This window comes from Battus philenor, unplaced genomic scaffold (assembly GCF_028537555.1).
Source record: "Battus philenor isolate CCGP_79_NKW_IND1 unplaced genomic scaffold, ilBatPhil1.0.hap1 SCAF_12, whole genome shotgun sequence".
Classification (NCBI taxonomy): Eukaryota; Metazoa; Arthropoda; class Insecta; order Lepidoptera; family Papilionidae; genus Battus; species Battus philenor.
Window position 1 is genome coordinate 814,211 of NW_027181674.1, and position 20,144 is coordinate 834,354.

General features: G+C 34.8%; 2 protein-coding genes across 2 annotated transcripts; one reads left to right on the forward strand and one right to left on the reverse strand.

The window, feature by feature from the left end:
* Positions 1-44: 44 nt before the first annotated feature.
* Positions 45-4,073, forward strand: LOC137932800 (ATPase family gene 2 protein homolog A). The gene is made up of 2 exons (XM_068776476.1): positions 45-467; positions 2,157-4,073. The coding sequence occupies exons 1-2, from the start codon at positions 119-121 to the stop codon at positions 4,043-4,045; spliced, it is 2,238 nt and encodes a 745-aa protein (XP_068632577.1). The 5' UTR covers positions 45-118; the 3' UTR covers positions 4,046-4,073.
* Positions 4,074-9,311: 5,238 nt separating this feature from the next.
* On the reverse strand, positions 9,312-19,387 carry wap (DDB1 and CUL4 associated factor wap). Its single transcript, XM_068776438.1, has 7 exons — positions 19,253-19,387; positions 18,774-18,876; positions 17,552-17,687; positions 15,871-16,121; positions 14,707-14,832; positions 12,383-12,564; positions 9,312-10,467 (listed from the first exon to the last, which is right to left on the reverse strand). Exons 1-7 carry the CDS (start codon positions 19,315-19,317, stop codon positions 10,269-10,271), a joined length of 1,062 nt encoding a protein of 353 aa, XP_068632539.1. The 5' UTR covers positions 19,318-19,387; the 3' UTR covers positions 9,312-10,268.
* Positions 19,388-20,144: the final 757 nt, after the last annotated feature.

A 20,144-nucleotide genomic window follows, 5' to 3' on the forward strand; every position in this document is an offset into this window, starting at 1 on the left:
TATATGCGTGTAGCGAAAATATTACTTGACATATGTCAGTGAAAATAACCATTTAAGTTTTTACAAATGTTATTTATAAAGATATATATCAATTAAAGTTATTTAGGTATTTTATAAAATGCCACCAAAACAAGTTAAGAAGACACTCTGGGTAGAGTGCGAACTTTGCCGTTGCATCATAACCTCTAACGACAGAAATGTGCATGTAGAATTGAATTGTGCGAAAGATCAAGTAAGATGTCCATATGTGGAGGACGGCAAGTTGTTCACATGGTTACAAAGAGCTGGTACGCCACCGGATGGTGCTCCTCGAGACGCAGTCCTCATTCACCCTTCAGCCGGCGCCCTAATCGGCGCAGTTATTGGAGCACCTGTTGAACTTTCAAGGAAAGGCGCCCCGAAACTGGTGAAACGCATGTGGCCGTCTAAGTCATCAGCTCCAGCGGCTATTATCTTGCCTGCCGCAGGTACATTATTTATCTATTGTTTACTCTTCAAAAAATGTACAAAACCGCCAACTCTTCATAATATCTATGCCACAAATTATCGACTCGTTTAGCATCAAATATTAGAATCAAGTGTGTAAGTTGTTATATAGATGGACAAGCCAATTCAAGGCATTTCATAATAAAATCTCATGAACAGAAAATGTATGTTCTGTATTTCTTATGTTTTTTTATTTAATTAATATTCCACGGATTATGTCCGGCATCCATGGTTTTTACAATTAATAGTTCTGTATCTATTTTTGCTCACATTTCTGCATGCTACAATGTTTTCGAACTAAGTTATTCTAGTCTTTCGCACTATTTCCTAATCTTGAACTAAAAGTATTCTTTTTTTAAATATAGTATATTGATGTAGTACCCTATTTATTAAATTACTATTGTAATAATGTTTGAAGAGTTCCAGAGTGATTAATTTTTTTTAGTATTCTTAATATTTTTGGGTGGCTTACAGAAAAATTTGATGGACATGAAATTAATACTTGTATATTTTAATGCTCTTGTTGAATTACTTTGAAAGCGCCCTTTTAGTCTGTTTTAATTATAGTTTAACCCATTTACAGTTGGGTGAAAAAGATGTGCCTATGTGTAAATAACCAATTGAATTTCATAGTTTTACTAGGGTTTGGAAAAATGCACATAAAAACCTAAGAAGAAACAATATTTACATGATTCAAAAGCAATGTACTTTGGATAAAGTAGAGAACAAAACATTGACTGGTTTTTCCCTACGCATTAAAAATTCTGTAAATGGAAAAGGTATAAATAACTATACAAATAGGAAAAGTTGAGTTCTGTCTTACACAACCTATTTTTATATGCAAATAGGTTGTGTAAGCCATCATTTTTTCATCATAATTTAGTATGGACTAATTAATATAAAGTATATCTGGAAATGGTTCAATAAGAGCCCAAAGCCACAGCAAATGACACCGTAGCTTGTATGTCGCTGGAGAGGCAACCATTGGTGTTTATGTTAGATTTTGGTACCTCCATATTCGGTCTTCTTCCACAGAGTTAAAATGAAAGACTATATTTTTTAATTCTCTTAATTAAATTAGATCATTTGTAACGTATTACCAATTTATTTTGAAATTAAGTTCTTCTGCAATGCGAATAGTAAAGCGCTGCGAAGCATGGTTCAATATATCGGCTCTGGCACTTTTCACCAGTGTAGCAGGAGCCGTTATAGCGGTTCCCGGCTCTAAAAAGATTAAATAAAGAAAAATCAAACTTATCTGGTGGAATTTTATTGTTTACAATATTTTCTTCATGTTTCATAAGTAAAAAATATCCAATAATAATATTAAATTTCATAATTTCTGCCCTTTAACGCTCACTGTGTATCCTTCCGACAAAGATATCTGAGGGGGGTTATACTATAATTGCCATGCTTCGCAGGCTGGTTGGAGATTGCAGTATGGTATTATGATATGCAGAGGACACTGCTGCAAATCCTCTGGAAACTTATATCTGAGTTGAGTCAATCTTATATAATTAATGTATATATATGACTGTGTCTTGGGAATCAAACCTGCAACCTACAATAGCAAGTCTATGTTCTATGCCACTCAACTACCAGTGCTCAAATTAACATTAAGCTTAATTTATGTAAAATTGTATAAAAAACCATAGTTTTTATTTTTTCAGATTTAACAAAGTCATGGAGTGAAGGAAGCCATAATGTTACAGTGTCTTTACTAAAGCAAGATGTGAATGTGGCAAGCCACATTCTATACGAGATCAGAAACAATAAAGTTGATACAGACATTAGTAAGATTATAAAACATCAATTTGACAATAGCATTGCTTCAATTGGAAGCGTTTTTATATATTATTACTTTGGTAAGAAACTTGAAATTGTTGTAAAAAGAATTAATTCAGAGGATGCGGAATTGAATAATAAGGTATGGTACATATTGAACGATACTACTGTTTGGGAACAAGAGAAATTGGTTGCCGAAACTAAGAAGAAACCTGTTATATTAGGCGGTGTTGATGACATTGTAGATGAGATTAAAACCTTAATAGATATTTCATTTAATGTCGATGGTTCCTTTGGCAATTTTCAACCTACGAGAGGTCTACTTCTCTATGGTCATTCAGGTATAGGCAAAACAGCAATCTGCAAATATATAATTGATAACTTAAACTGTCACTGTGTAGAACTAAAAGGTCCATCTATATTTAGCAAATATTTTGGAGAAACTGAATCCACAATGAAAAGTCTATTCTCTAAAGCAATAGACAATAAACCTTCTATAATTCTCGTCGATGAGATTGAGACAATATGTCCGCGACGAACATCTGGCAGCACAGAACAAGAAAGAAGAGTTACATCAGCTTTCGTTTCACTCTTGGACAGCCTTCACGAGGAGAGTAACCAAGTTTTTATCTTAGCGACTACGAGAAAACCTGATGCTATTGATCCAATGTTAAGAAGGTTCGGTAGACTGGACAAAGAAATAGAAGTACCAGTTCCTGATAAATGTAAACGTAAAGATATACTCTATGCTTTATTAAAGAGTTTACCGAGCAAAATATCTTCACAGGACATTGATGCAATTTCTGACTTAGCCCATGGCTATGTCCCAGCTGATATTGTAAACCTATGTACACAGGCATCATTGAAGTGTATAAAAAGAAAAAGTGAATTTATCGAGAAGGAGGATCTAATGGGAGCTTTAACTATTGTCCGACCTAGTGCTATGAGAGAACTTTTAATAGAAGTCCCCAATGTCAGGTGGTCAGACATTGGTGGACAAGATAATTTGAAGCTAAAGCTAAGACAAGCTGTTGAATGGCCTCTGAAGCACTCTGAAAGCTTCAAACGCCTAGGTATTCGCCCTCCAAGCGGAGTGTTACTCTATGGTCCTCCAGGATGCTCAAAGACCATGATAGCAAAGGCTCTAGCAACTGAAAGTGGCCTGAATTTCTTATCTATTAAAGGACCTGAACTATTCTCAAAATGGGTGGGAGAGTCGGAGAAGGCTGTGAGAAATTTATTTACTAAGGCCCGTCAGGTGGCACCATCAATAATTTTCTTTGATGAAATGGATGCCATTGGGGGCGAAAGAGGGGGTGGCGAAGGAGGGGTACATGAACGAGTACTTGCCCAACTCCTTACTGAGCTGGATGGTGTGGTGCCTTTGAACTCTGTAACGATTCTAGCTGCGACCAATCGACCTGATAGAATGGATAGAGCTCTATTAAGACCCGGGCGACTGGATAGACTTATTTATGTCCCTCTTCCAGACTTGGAAACCAGATTGCAGATCATAGAGTTAAAGCTATCTAAAATGAGTGTCAGCGATGATGTGAACCCTGACATCATGGCGGTCAGGACCGAGGGGTATTCAGGTGCAGAGCTCCATGCACTGTGCCACGAGGCAGCATTGAGGGCTTTAGAGAAAGACATCAACTGTCCGGAGGTCACCATGGAGCACTTTGAGCATGTTCTCAGGGACTTTAAACCGAGGACTCCACCATCTCTGTTGAAAGTATATGAAGAGTTCGCGTTAGGCCAGAGATCTGGTTGAATGTAGTGCTTAATAAGTGTAATGTTTTATGTAAATACATGTTTTTACAAAAAAATATGCCTATATCAGGATTTTGTATATTTTATATTTAGTTATTATTATATTTGTACAGGTGTAATAAAAATGAAATAAAGTCTTGCTTTATGTGGCTTACATTGCAAGTGGCATTTGTATATTCCGCGGGTTCATGGAGGTAGGATGCAGAAGACACCCATTTCTTTGAGGTTGTGAAGTTCTGGGGCCACAACTCGGATTCCTACAATAGTGTCACCGGATTGGTGGCCGTTCTATGGAGTGACTATCTTTACGAGCCCAAAGGTGGGGCTGGGCTAAGCTAGCATTCTGATTCAAGCGCGCCATAGTACTAAACCTTTACTTGTTTGGTTACAATGAACCGGCTAAAATAACTATAGGCTATATAATGTTAGCATATATTTTTACTACTCTGTATTAGACAAAGGTTCGAAATTTTTTTGATGAATTTTGTAATTCAAAATTTGAATTATGATAGCATTGGACCCTTTCAAAGACGGCCTCTCCTTCATCCTATTGCATCCATATTATCCGCCCATTTTTGGATCTACCCTCTTGATACAATGTACAAATTAAGAATGCCGTCAAGTTAAGGTGTAACTGTCACTTGAACCTTCATATTTTATTGGCCGTGTTCTATCCCAAGAGTCACTGCGCTAAAAGAATCTCGTTTTGACTTCGAGTAACGATCAAAGTTCAACATGTAATTCCCGCAGGTGTATAAATAAGTATATAATTTCATTAATACAAGCATTTCTTTATGGTGTTCCGTATGGAACAGTCATGGGGTTTACTTCACACAACAATCTTTTATTTTAATTAGGATAGAGAATCTTTCTCTATTCTTCTAAGGTGACCATACTTTCCATAAGTTGCCGGCTCTTCAAAATCCTGCTCCGGCTGTCGTGACCTCAACTGCAGCTGGTGCCAAGGATCCTAACTGGTAATGGTATTTTTTAGGAACTTCTGTTTTAAATTACCCTTCTTTTAGGGAACCTCGTTCCTTCCTGTCATGGAGTAAATATTTTTCCATTTTATAGTACAATTTCCCTCTCCCTCACAATCTCTATCTTTCTTCATATTCATTATTTTAAGATGTTACAGACAGTCCTCTGTATCTAACTAGTCCAGCGTATGGTAATATACGACCCACCTTGATCCATAGGAGTGCCACCCTCACTATAGCTGGCTATTTCAAGGATCTGCTGTGACTCTTTGAGGAGTTGGGTTAGTTATATTAAAGCAAATCTCGACACAAAATATCATGAATATAAATGATGAAAAAAATCTAATATGATGGTTCTTAAAAGTGATCAAAAGGAAGTCTTTTATTATGGACTCTTCATCAGGACCTGTTTGGATCCTTTGAAGGTTTTAGTTGAAGGATGCTTAGAGGACTTAAGTCTAAATCTATTTTCGATTAATCTGGGCTCTTCTAGTTTAATAATGAAATACACCAGGTGTGTCAATCTCAAAACCTGATGCAACGAACGGAACGGGAGACGATTTGAATGTAAAGAAACGGATTGTGAAGGATGAAAGTAAAATAAAAAAGATTGAAATAAAAAAAGTATTTACTTTAGTAATAAGGCCCCTGCACCACACATTACAGGGGGAACGGGAGGTTCCAAAAAAAGGAAGGCCATAAAAAAAGTAAAAAGCTAATAGATACCGGACTGTTTATATTTTGTTCGACAGAGATAACGCTCTACGAAGCCGAAATTAGCCGATTGTCTCTTTCCAAAGGCCGATGTGCAATATTTCTCGCCGGGTAATCTATGACAGCATACATATATAAGGAGAAGTAAATAAATAAAAATGAACGTGTTCCCAAATAGTTTATTACAAATTTAAGAAGCTTATATAATACAATTATAAATTAAATAAAAAATCTAGTTCTTAATTATCACATATAACTATCCAATTTCAATTCTACGGATACACGCATCTACTGTGAAATATTTTTATGTATTACTTTGCAGAAAACTTTGTGCTTTGTTACTTCGTCTAGAACATTCTAGATGGATGTACTTATACAGGATGACTGATCATAGATATAAAAGCTGTAAGAGGTGAAAATCACTCTGAATTTTTTTTATTTAATAAAATGTGAAAATAACTTCTGGCAGTATACTCTGCACACATAGTAAACAATAATTAACTTTAATATATATTGATATGAATTTTGAAAACGCTTTATTTTACAATTGTAAAGGTAACATTACATCATCCTTAGCGGCGCATCGAAAAGGGGAATCCCACAGAAATATAATTGTACATTTATGTCTATATAAATACAGGAAAAGTTGGAATGAATATACACACTTCTATTTCAGGCTTTGTGTTGTTCAAGACCCAGGAATCCCTATGAAAAAATTCCGTACTATACTATTACACTATTATTTCTGAAACCATTATTGTTGGACATATATTGGCACCAAATAATTCACCCCCTTTAAAGTTTCTAAACCTATAAACAATCACCCTGTATATATAGTTTCCAGTTACAATGCCATATCCATATGTCAATTACAGCACAAATGTATTCTACACAATTCCACACGGAACATACAAATAAAGAATGTCACACTAATTCTACCATCACTCCGGAATACAAATTATAATTATTGCTTAGTTCCAATATAACAGCCCTACAAACAAGGAAATTAAATAATGGGATATATCTACTTTCCTATATGTAAATGCAAAACGGATTAATATATATTACATATACAAACATGGAAGTTACACTCCTTTACACACACATATTTATAAGGAATTTTGTTTGGGACAAGAAAATTCTCGAAAAGTTGTCATAAAAACTAAAAAACATTGAAAAACATAATGAAAATAAAGGTATTTAATATTTTTTCAAAAGACTTTTGTTTTTAAACGAAAAAAACAAATTATTTGGTGATGGAATCAGAAAAAGATGGATACAACTTTCGAAAATTAACTTACCCCCCAAAAATGAAGGGACAAAAAGGTCTTTAATATATACACCAATACCTCTGCGTCTTGGTTACGTTCTAAAAAAACACGACGGAAATTGAATTAAAATTTTATACAGCTAGCCATGTAAGATCATAGATAGGTTCCAGGGTAACGAAAATATTACTTTTTAAAAAGAAAATTGAACAACGTAAATATTACACAAAATACTCAATTAATTTATGAAACAAAATTAAAATAAATCACTGTCTGTTGAGTCCACAGTGGCTGTTGTCGTAAGGCTTTCTTTCATAATAAAATTTGTCCAATGTATGCTTAACAGCCTTTTATTTTTAATCAAAAACTAGAGTCGAACCCAAAAATCTAACAATGCACATTGAAAATGTGTACTAATTTAAAAAAAATGCAAAACGTAACGACGCGAAGCAAGGTTTCGGTGTATATATATATATATATATATGAGTGTGGGTATACTTCAGAATTATCTGTCATCTGTCATGGTGGAAATCATTCGAATTTTGGAAGGTAAAGGTTTATTATAGTAGTTTAGAGATTCATTGCACATAAATCTTCTCGTCAAGTTAAAATCACCAAGTGTTTTTACATTATCTATAGCGAAGAAGTACGTAGTTGAAAATTTTTAATTTTATTCTCCCTAATCAAAAAATCTAACAACTTGTTAATCAATGAAATGCTTTGAGAAACTAGATTTTTAATTGATCAGTGATTAATCGCAAATAATTGTTTCTAGCAAACCAAATAGCTTTAAACAAAGATTAACAAGAGATTAACTGTTGATTTAAATTGAGACCAGGTTAGCGAAAAAGCTAACATTTGGTCTTGTCTATGTATACCAAAACAAAGGCTCCATAGTAATAAAGCTTATTTAAATTTCCAATCCAATTTACAATTATATTAATGTTAGAAATGAATAGATATATTCCAAATCAGTCTTTGATTATTAAATTGAATGAAAAAAATGAAATTAAAAATGCATTTTTTTTATTACATCCATAACTAATATACCTGATGTGACTGACAACCCTAAGTACAAAGATGGCAGAAATTAATTATTTACTTGAAACATTTCACTTTTATATAACAAATTAAAGTTATGTTGAACATAAAAGTCTAAAATGGTTTGATCAAGGCTTTTTTTTAAATATTTTGGTCAAGGCCCTAGAAAGGTTTTTTTTTTTAAAAATTCGAATAACAATATAAAAAATGTTTCTCATATAAACCACAGATTAAACAAAAATACATGTCTGTCATCTGTCAAATTAGTAAGGATGTCAAACAAAAAATATAATCTACCATAAATGTTACTTTTATTTTTATAAGTAAACATTGTGTATTTTTAGGAAATTTAATCATTAAATAAAGTGATCATTCTGATATGTACCGAATAATGGATCGCAAAATTAGTTTTAAATTAAAAAAAATCTTTGCATATTTTCTTAAGTTAAACTCACACGACTAAGTTTTTAACAAGTTTTTATTTCTAATCAACAATATATTAACCTTCGTTATCAACAACCTTTTGCCATCTAGTATACAAAATCAATGCCGGAGCGGTAACAAATCAATCCTTCTGTAAAATATGTCGATAGAAACTACATTACTTTCCGGTTCCCCTAATATATCATCTGGTTTGAAGATTTGTTTTTTTTTTTCAGGCCAGAGATATGAATTGGTCACACCAGTACTAGAAAAAAGTTATTTCTGTACCATATAAAATTCAAATTTCAATAATCTTTCAACACAAATGCTATAGTGGTTTTGGAATATATAAAATAATTTTAATGGGTAGCAATCTCACATAACTGTGGATACTTTGAAAATATCGATTTTTTTATTAAAAAAAAAAATACGACCAGTGCATTAAATCCTTTATAATTATTAAATTTTTAATGCTGATTTTTTTTGCTTTTTTGTGTCATTATTCATTCGTACAAATGCCATCGATAACATTCCTTGTACGATCTAATACTCGTATGTAACCAAAAGATACTGCTTAGACAAAATTATAGTTATACATAGGTAAAGAAATTGCCAACAGTCCGCTAGATAGAAAAATTATGAGATATTTTATTTTTTAAAATGCATATCAGTGATGGCGAATCTTTTGTTTTAAATCTGTTTTATTTATCCATTGTCTTTTAACGTAACAAAACATATAGACATTTCGGTTAATATATATGTTAACATTTCATAAATCAAGATACGACCAATGATTTAATGACAATTTATAAAATGATAATTATTAGATATCTTATTTAATAAGAATAATTTATAAATGGTAGCGCATTATTGTTTCTCGTCCAAACCAAACCAACAGTAATTTAGACCGAAGAGCCTAGAAACATATGTTATAAGAAAACTAAAATATAAAAACAATGTAAGATTTACGTGAAACATTTGTGATTTTGTGCTTTATATTAGATATATTACACGACCTAAAAGTCCTTTTGTCACATTTGTTAATAGATTCTGTTGGTTTCACAATATATTAAATAATTTTGGAAATTGACAGATATATGGATATATATTTTTAATCTGTGACAATATCACCGAAGATTTTGTGATATTGTCGTATCAAAAATTCGCCATCACTGTTTTATACACTTAAATTAAAAAAAAAAACACTAAAGTACAGTACCCGACGATAAATATTGCACATCGATCTTTGGAAAGAGACAATCGGCTAATTTCGGCTTCGTAGAGCACTATCTCTGTCCCACACTACCTATGTGACGTTTAGTCAGGTATTTCGTGCGACAGAGATAACGCTCTACGAAACCGAAATAAGCCGATTGTCTCTTTCCAAATTTTGATACGCAATATTTATCGTCGGGTGCTGTATATAGTCTTTTCGAATTTAAAGACTGGAGATTAGTGTTTAATATTTGTCATACAGTTACGCTTGATCAATAGGTTCATAGTAAGAAAGCTGTGTTCACATTGACCAGGACTTGTCTATACTGTGATCTAGTTGTTTAATTAGCTAGGTGATGGTGCTGTACAGTCTTTTCGAATTTAAAGACTGGATATCAGTGTTTAATATTTATCACACAGTTACGCTTGATCAATTGGTTCATAGTAAGAAAGCTGTATTCACATTGACCAGGACTTGTGTATACTGTGATCTAGTTGTTCAATTAGCTAGGTGATGAATCAGTCAATATTATGATGATTTAGTTTTGGCCCTCACCGTGATGTTCAGGTGTGTTACGTTGGTTTAGACGCGCAATATCTCCGTGTGTCGGTTATAACAAATGGCGATCCAGTCGGGCTGCGTCGCCCCCCACTGGATCTGATTTACTTCGCCTTCAGCAGCCGTGTACGCGAGGATAGGGTCCTCGATAGCGCGTGGCATCTGTTGGATGTCCCAGATAAGTGCTTGGTGGTCGTCGCCAGCGGTGCAGATGTGGCATGAGCTGGAAATTTAAATTCTCATCAATAGCCTGAACCTCACTCTCATCACTTGTATCTATTAAATTATTTATTTTGGTGCAGTTTTCAAGAGAAAAAATAAAATTTTGCTTAAATATTTACTTTTCTTCATCAAACAGCATATTACTGTAATATTTATACTGAAAACCTGGATATACATATACATCTCGACAATTGTTATATAAAATATCATACAAAGACTAATGCTTAAGAAATTATGTACAAAAAGATGTCAAGATACTAAAATATTGTTACGCACTGTGGATTCTGACTCGAAATGAAACACCACTGTTTCACAAGGAGCCCTTTATTCACAAATCAGATGGTCACCCTACTTTAACACAAAGTATACTTTCGCTCAAAAAATCACTGTCCAAATAACTTACCAAATAGTCACTCTGTATCACTGATCGTAGATCTTAATCTTATAACTCGAAAAACAACACTGAGCCGTCGACATGGGGAGTACATCTATTTATACTACGGAAAGGTTCTAGTAAGTTCGAGATAGTACTCGTACACGGTTAGAATTTCCGAGAACCGTACACAGAAATCTATAAATAACTTCAAGCTCTCGCGTGTTTACAACACTTCTTGATCCTAGGGTTTTTTTTATTTGCCCCCACTATTGGGACACCTCGTACCGCCATCTATTGTGGGACAGGGACTTTATTTTTATTTAATAATTTTTAATGTTATATTTTTATTTTAGCGCTCTTCTATCGTTCTTCCTGATCCTAGGGTTCCGTGTTTATTGTTTAGAGCAGTGATGCCCAAGGTCGTCTATATCGACCCCTAGGGGTCTATGGCAACCTGCATGGGGACAACGTCAGAGAAAAAAATTTTTGGTGTCCATGAAATTAAAATGGGGGTCCACGATAGTGGATCTCAACACATACACTGATAGTACCTATTTACTTACATCATACTATCTTATAATATCAAAACATTTACATTATTTATAAAAGTACCTATGAAGTAAAAAAGTTATAATATATGTTTATAAAATTGTGCAAGTTGTAGGATTAGTAGTTTTAATTTAAATTCAATTAATAAATGTATAAATAAACATGTGTTTTTACTTACAGTTTTTAACACTAAACTTCACTACAGTTAGAAATTTACAGGAAATCAATATCAGGTAAGTAGGCCCAACACGGAAAAACATGGCAAGGGGTCTACGACACAGAAAAGTTTGGGGAACTCTATTATAGAGGGTTCTGTAACTCGTGCTGTGTAACAATACAGAAATATTGGGTGTGTAATTATTTTACAATGGAAGTAGTGGTTTCATCAAAAGTATTCCATCCATATACATCCTTGTGTGCAAAAGGTTAATTTATAGAGGAGGTAAAGCCCAGCAGTGGACATCCTGTGCCGTCATTATCATGAGTATACTGTAAAAACTGAAGGATAATCAGGTATTTAATGGAATCAGGTAATCTATGGGCATGGTCGTGACCCTGGAAACTTTGTAGTACACTATGTTACCCCAACTATGCCGGTCTTCAGCAATGTGCTTCAGATACTGTGGTGTCGAGTGGTTCAGACCTTGAAGTGTGATTGTCCTGGCTGTGACCGAGTGGCGATATAAGGCAAGTATTTAATGGAATCAGGCGTTACCTCGCGGAAGTCCATCCTAAGTAAGAAAAGGACCAATATTTAGCCACTTCCGCACATGCAGTAGTAGTCGTGCAATGAAATGCACCGCCCGCCAGCCCGCTGATAAATGCGTATGCGGCAAACAATGCGAATCACACAACCGCCACCACCGAATCACTCAACACGTGTTTCACCCGTCCACGGGGCATCTTCAGGAGTTATGTTACACCGATTAGTGCCAAACACAGAGTAAGAGATAATCAGGTAGTTGTAGTCGGAGGTGTTTGGAACTGGTACCTGTGCGGTGCCCAGGCAATGCCGTTGACGCAGGCGCGGTGATTGTTGAGCCGCGCGACGGGCGTGCACGGCACCCTCACATCCAGGATGATCACCTCGCACGCGTCCATGGCAACCGTGGCTAAGTAATTAGGATCTTGTTTGTTCCATGCCAAACGCAGCAACGGAGTGTGTTGCGGGTCCTGGTTTGATAAGAGATTATTCATATTTAGTTTTACAAACAGAAAGTTAAATATGAGTGCACAAAGGTTTAAACGGAATTTATAGTCAACTAGCTGATCCCGCAAACGTTGTTTTGCAAAAAAAAAAATTAAAGTTTTTAATTAACAAATGTAAGATAAGGGTTGATCGTAGAGGGGTGAAAATTTAGGTTTGTATGTATTTTTGTATGCTGTATCATAATAAAATAAAAACCAAAAAAATTGTCTAAAAAATTAAAAAAAAAATTTAGGGGTGGACCACCCTTATCACGTAGGGGTATGGAATACGCATGTAAAATTTGGTAAAAATCGGTCAAGCCGTTTCGGAGGAGTTCAAGTTCGAACACCATGACACGAGAATTTTATATATTAGATTTTCTGTCAATAAATACATATTACATTATTTATTCCTAGATCCCGAGAGGTCTTGAACCTCGCGCTTTACTTCGCTCCACGTTATTCCAACTGCCTTCACTTCTGCAGTGATCTTCCTCCGCCAGGTTTGCTCTGGTCATCCACGTCTTGGCTTTCCTTGAGGATTCCATTCTAGAGCTTGTCTCGGTATGTGATCAGGGTCCCTTTGGAACGTGTGGTCTATACAGTTCCACTTGCAACGTGTGATATGCTGGTAGATCGGTATATCACCGCAGCGTTTCCAGAGGTCTACGTTGGAGATTTTCTCAGGCCAGTATATACAGAGAATACGTCGAAGACAGTTAACGAAGATTTGGAGCCGAAGCGTGATATCTTTGGTAACCTTCCACGTCTCCCATCCATATAGCAAAACGGTTTTCACATTGGACCGGAATATTTTGAGCTTAACTCTCCTAGTCAGCTTCTGTGATTGCCGTACAGAACGGAGCCGTGCGAAGACTGTCTTTCCCTTGTTATATGGTACACTCTTTCCATAAATCAATGGTTTCAGAAATAATAAATAATGTATTGAAGTAAGAAAAAGTGTTTTTAAAGTCAACAACTACAGTACCCGGACATAAATATTGCACATCGACCTTAGGAAAGAGACAATCGGCTAATTTCGGCTTCGTTATCTCTGTCGCACAAAATACAACGACTCACAAAACGTCACATAGGTAGTGTGGGACAGAGATGGTGCTCTACGAAGCCGAAATTAGCCGACTGTCTCTTTCCTAAGGTCGATGTGTAATATTTATCGCCAGCTACTGTACTATTTTATTTCAACAGTATAATAAAGCTTTTTTAATTAATTAATTTATGTGTTAGATATATGTGGTGTATCCTGTATCCTGGATGCCTCTCAGGGTTCTTCAATTCCTTCCATTCTATTCCATCTTTCACTTTATGTGGTCTGCCATCACTTTTTTTACACACTGGCTGACGCCAATTAGTGGCTTCAACGGTAAGATATATTTTTTTAATTCCATGCTCGTAAAAATTGGTAGTATCTATACATTAACAGAAGTAGCCCTGTGGTAGAGGACTGAGATATACCCGGGATATAATCTTATATAATTCATACTCTGTACATTAATTACATATGATTGCTACATAGGAAAAGGACCAATATACAGCCACTTCCGCACATGCAGTCGTAGTCGTGCAATAAAATGCACCGCCCGCTAGCCCGCTGATAAATGCGGCAAACAATGCGAATTACACAACTGCCACCGCTAAATCACTCAACACATGTTTCACCCCTCCACGGGGCATCTTCAAGAGTTATTTTACACCAATTAGTGCCAAACACAGAGTTCGCAAACAAGTTTCCAGAGGGGCATCTTCTGCATACTATAGCACATCACTGCGATTATTGTATATCTCCCCTCCACATATATCTTTGGGAGAGGCCTATATGCCTTGCAATATGCATCTATAGGCTGTATTGACCAATTATAATTATAAATCCTCCTTTTTTTCTTGCCCTGGTGATATAATCACTTTTTAAGTTGTTATTTATTTAATGCATAAGTTATCTGACACATTTCTTAATTTTTTTTTTATTTCAGAACATTTCAGTGATATTTTTTTTACAAACTAAAACCTTTTAAGGCAGCAAATGGCTTGAGGCCTTGACAGCTTCCTGAGATATTTGGCTATAGCCGTTACATATTACAGTTTCACTGGATCAAAGTATATTGTACACACCTCGTATATAATGGTGGAGTGTTCCAGGTGGCGCAGGTCGAACATACGAACTGAGCCATCTGCGCCAACCGACGCAAACATGTCCCGTCCACCGCCGGCCCGGCTGAACGCTATATCGTATACTTCCTGAAAATTCAAGAACATTCTAGAACTATCCGAACCTGAATGTTATTATTACATTAACAATATAACTTAATACATTATTAAATTTTATATATCTGATTAATTTAATGATCTATCATTATTTGAGTTATAGAACATTCATCACTGGATCACTTCCAAAGATTTACAAAACCGGTGAACAGTCCATTTCGTTAAGGCTGGTAGAAGACTGTGGTAGCATGCTAGTATCAACCAGTCCCATTGAAAAGCTATAGGTTAGGCTTATTGTATCTCATGAGGTACATGCTGTTAGTCCAGAGATTTTATCAGTTTCATAGGACCTAAATTTCTATAATTTAGTTCCACAAGTTATACTACAACTAACAAATGTAACCAGATATGTGATTGTTGTGTGATAGTCAGTATAAAACTTGAGTTTTATTCAGCTCGAAGGCCACTGATCCTTCCTCTGATCACCTTTGCACAGACGGTAAGAGAAAGGGAAAGACGGAGAGAGGAAATGATAGACACATGATAGTCCCCAAAGATCACTATGATGACCAGTCTAGCGACTTCTCGAGATCAAGATTATGTTTTCGGTCTTCCTAGTAGAGTGCCTAACCATATTGTCGATTAAAAAAAAAGTTGTAAAATTGAATTAAAACCAATTAAAACTGTGATACAGTAATAGAAATGGATAACTGAAGTGTTTGAGGATGTACGAAAGGAATGGAATGATTGAGAAAGGAAGATGGAATTGTAGAATGATAGAAGGAGGAAAAAAGATATTGTGTACTATGGAAGACAAAAAAGAAAATAAAAATTGTAGTGAAATAAAATATTAAGAAATACAAAACCCTGTTCCCAATAAAATAGGGGGTGGAAGGAGAGGTCCCCAATAGCGGGGGCATAAAAAAAATGATATGTGCAAGGTATAGGTCTCCTCCAAATATATCTACGGAGAGATATACCTTAATTGCCAAACTTGGCAGGCATGTTATCATAATCATGTCTTCGGTGTACTTAGTAAGGAACAGATATTTATTTAATAACTAATTTCACCTTATCATGAGCGATCAATTGAGTCTTCACATGTCCAGATACGTCGTTCACCCTGCCCAGCACTTGTCCGGTCTCAAGTCCCCAGATGGTGCAGGTGGTGTCAATGCTGCTGGTGCCGATTAAGTTTGGGTCGACTTCGTTCCAGTCGAACGAAGTGAGCGGAGCGCAGAAGTCTGAGTTCTTATTGTTGTTCAATACACATTCGAACAGCGTATAGGGTTCACCTGCTCGCCAAATGCGTAGATAATCACCTGCAAATAAATATTGTCTTATACTCTAGAAATTTTTAATAAGGTTCCTTTATTAGTAGACTAGCTGATCCCGCAAACAATTAACCAATTTTAATTAACAAATGTAAGATAAGGGTTGATCGTAGAGGTGTGAAAATTTAGGATTGTATGTATTTTTGTAAGCTGTATCATAATAAAATAAAAACCAAAAAAAATGTCTAAAAAATTAAAAATAAAATTTAGGGGTAGACCACCCTTATCACTTAGGGGTATGGAAAATAGATAGTAGCCGATTCTCAGACATACTGAATACGCATGTAAAATTTGGTAAAAATCAGTCAAGCCGTTTCAGAGGAGTTCAAGTTCGAACACCGTGACACAAGAATTTTATATATTAGATATAATACTGTAATCAAAAAGTAATGTTCATAAAATGTAAATTCTTTATAATCCCTGTCCAATAAAACACACTTCTGCCAACAATTTTTCAAGTTCTCAAAACAATCAGAACAATCTTTCCTATTTATATTTCCTATAGCCTTCACGATTTTCTTTGATTCAGTTGCCATACTTTCAAACGTATCACAACGGCATCCCCATATTGGCCTTTTGAGTTTGCTGAATGGCCAGAAGTCAGACGGAGCCAAATCAGGCAAATATGGTGGTTGCAGAATGATATGAGTAGAGTTTTTGAACAACCAATGAAGTGTGACATTGACCAATCGAGAAAATCTTGATCATATGATGATGAATAGTTGTGATAGTGATAGTGATATGATCAGTAGTTTGTGCTGGGCCAAATGATATTCCAACTTTTGACAAACAGTCGGAAACAGTCCTTTGAAAAACTCGGCAAATATTATAGACAGTCCTACCAATCTAGTAAAAATTTTTAACTGCATCCCTAATACCCAAGCGTTTTAAATGACAATTTCATCTTACTTTTTGATCACAGTAGTACATATACTTGCAGTCACTTGGGAGTAATCTATAACATACTAAAAAATGGATTTTTTTTTAAGGAACACCCCTTTTGGGGGTAATATTTGGTGAAAAACATATTCCAGAAAAATTCCGAGCAAATTCCACAATCATGGATACCATAATCGCCATGCTTTGCAGACAATGCAGTGTGGTGTTATGGTATCCAGAGGATGCTGTTGTCCATCCTTTAGAAACTTTGTTTATGGACAGTGGCAAAGGTATATAATTAATGCACAAAGTGTGACCATTCCATGAACTTGTTTCCGATGAAACTGTAAAAGCCGCAAGATTAACAGCAAAAACTTCACATGAGACAATAGACAAAGTGTGAGTTACATAAGATTTTATCCTTGGAATTGAACTTACAGCCTGCAATCACAATTCTCAGTCTTCTACTAAGTTACCACTGCTCTAACTGCTTAGCACTTGAAATTTCTGTGTTGCAAATGTAAAAATGAATAACTTACCGCTAGTGGCTAACAGGTCAGGATATACACCCTTACTGTCCGGTATCCACATGATCTTGGTGGTGGGGTATGGATGGTCAAAGGTGCTTTTGGCACTGAATTCGCTTGTCTCCTCATCAAGTGATATAATTTGCACCTAGTAAAAAATATATATATAAATATAGGGTAGTTGCATTGTCATTGGCGAATATAAAGCTCAATGAATCCGCTGGCTTGGTCACTTGGAGGGAATGGGATCGGATCGGAGTGTGAAGGTAGCATACCTGGAAAAACCGAGGGGTCGAAGACCAGTAGGTAGACCCAGGTATCGCTAGATCGATCGCATCGAGGCAGACTTGCGCGAATTGAATGTCAACCAATGGCAGATGATGGCGCACGATAGAGGAAAGTGGAAGTCTCTCGCTTCGGAGGCCAAGACCCACTTTGGGTCACTGAGCCAGAGGAGTAAGTAAGGGTAGTTGCAAATAATGTTTCATTACAACTGTTAATAAATCTCTTATAAGAGAATATATATTCCATAGTGCACAAAACAATTTCTTTTTTACCTTTGAACCAGATTTGATCCTAGTTTCTCTTTGTTAGAGGAATAACATAATTCAATTGATTGGAGCTGTGATAGGCTGCCTTATTCAATTCATCATCATTGAGTAAAACTTATGCCTCTTCTCAAAGATTTACTTATAAAGAGGGTATTTGTAATTCTTGCCTTGCTTAACATGCAGGCTAATGTAGTTTTTATTAAATATTTTAAGTGTCCAGATGCTGCTGTTCAATGTCTGAGTATTTTTCATATATTGGAGAGGGTGAAGATGATTCTATATCCAGGTACCATCACCTTTATAGATTCAATCATTTATGTGAGTAGATAAATATCCACTGCAAGGAATAGGCACAACTAGTGGGGTGTTTTCCAAAGTGGGGCTTATGCATCACAGGGGGCATTTTAATTGTTAAGGAAGACTTTTGGAAAGCGGACTGGACATGAATTTAATCCTTTCGCTTTAATATAAAAATTATGGTACATAGGTAGGCATAAGAATTTTAAGGTGGAGCATGTACCAAAAAGTTTGGAAACAGATCTAGTGGTTGGTAAACCCAAACCTTGTCTACCAGCTAGTGGTTGCGACTTAAGAACCTTTGTTGACTATTTCTACATGAAATTATATTATTATTTTTATTTTTTAAACCTACCTACTTTTTATAAATAGTTATAAAAATCTACCTTATTGTTGTATTCTTCAACAAAACTCCCTAGCGCCAGCCGGAATCTTTTATCTGGTCGCACTGACCAGTTCATGGAGTACAGTGGCCATGGTGCTTGATATCTAGAGGTATAAGCACATTTTATTTAGTCCTAAGACAATAATATTTGCTACAAACACTATTTATTTTTACCCACAACATTTTTAAATCTAAGAAAAATATGCAAAATTTATTACATTTTATCCAATTAAGTTTATGCAAGATATAAATGTTTAAATTACAAATAATGTATAGACCGCAAGACAGAAACTTTGAAGAAAGATGAAAGAAGAAGTGCAGTGTTGATTATTTGGCGTATTTTCCCTTTTTCAGAATTTATAAAACGGGAAAGGATAAAATAAATATTTGTATTTCAATACTTAATCACAAAACCATTCGAGATTACCATACACAAAACATATGTCATAAGAATTATTGTGAAAATTAAAAGTAACTTACTTGTAAATCTCTTTGCGTTTTGTACTAGAGCTGGTGGTACTAGAACTGCTATGTGGCATCGACATTGTACGATCTCTTTTAACACTTGGAACTATTAAAACAATATTCGATTATTTAATACACATGCGTACTTATAATGGCATATATTAATTACTTGTAATTATTCACACTAGAAAGAAACAAGACTTTAAAATGCAGACCACAATTTTGTTTTCCTGGTTCAAAATCAATTAAATAATCCAATGTACCGTAAAAATAACCCGTATCGCAAGCAATTGTGAAAGAACACAGTCAATAGATCTTATGTAATTATCTAATATGATTTATTTTAAAAACTTCCCTGTTGTTATTATTTATATAAAATTCTATTTCAATATTAAACACATGCAAAGCATCATTTCGAATCGATGTACAGACTTTGACATGTGTAATGACATGAGTGACATTTCAAAACTATAATTACTATTAATGGAGATTGTTAATGCTAAAATTCTAAATTATTATATAAAATTGTAATTTTATTAAAAATATTAATTGATATTAACTAGCATTAATATATAATTTTTCTATTAAATAAATTTATAAATTTTATACTTGTTAATTATAGTTTATTTGCTAACCAAGAGATGGCAGTAAAACAAAATTATTTATTACATGAGCCTAACCTAATTGAATTTAGAACCTAAGAATGGAAATATACATATTTTGTTGTTATTACTAATGGTATTTCTTTTATTATCAATTTTGCGCAAATTTATAATTTAAAGAATTTAGTACGTGTGATTTTATGTTTTCAAAGATTTTGTTTTATACTTTCGGTTACGCTAGCATATTTCCTTTATGCTTTCGGTACTATAACAGGAAAGTTAATTATATAATAAATAATAATAGT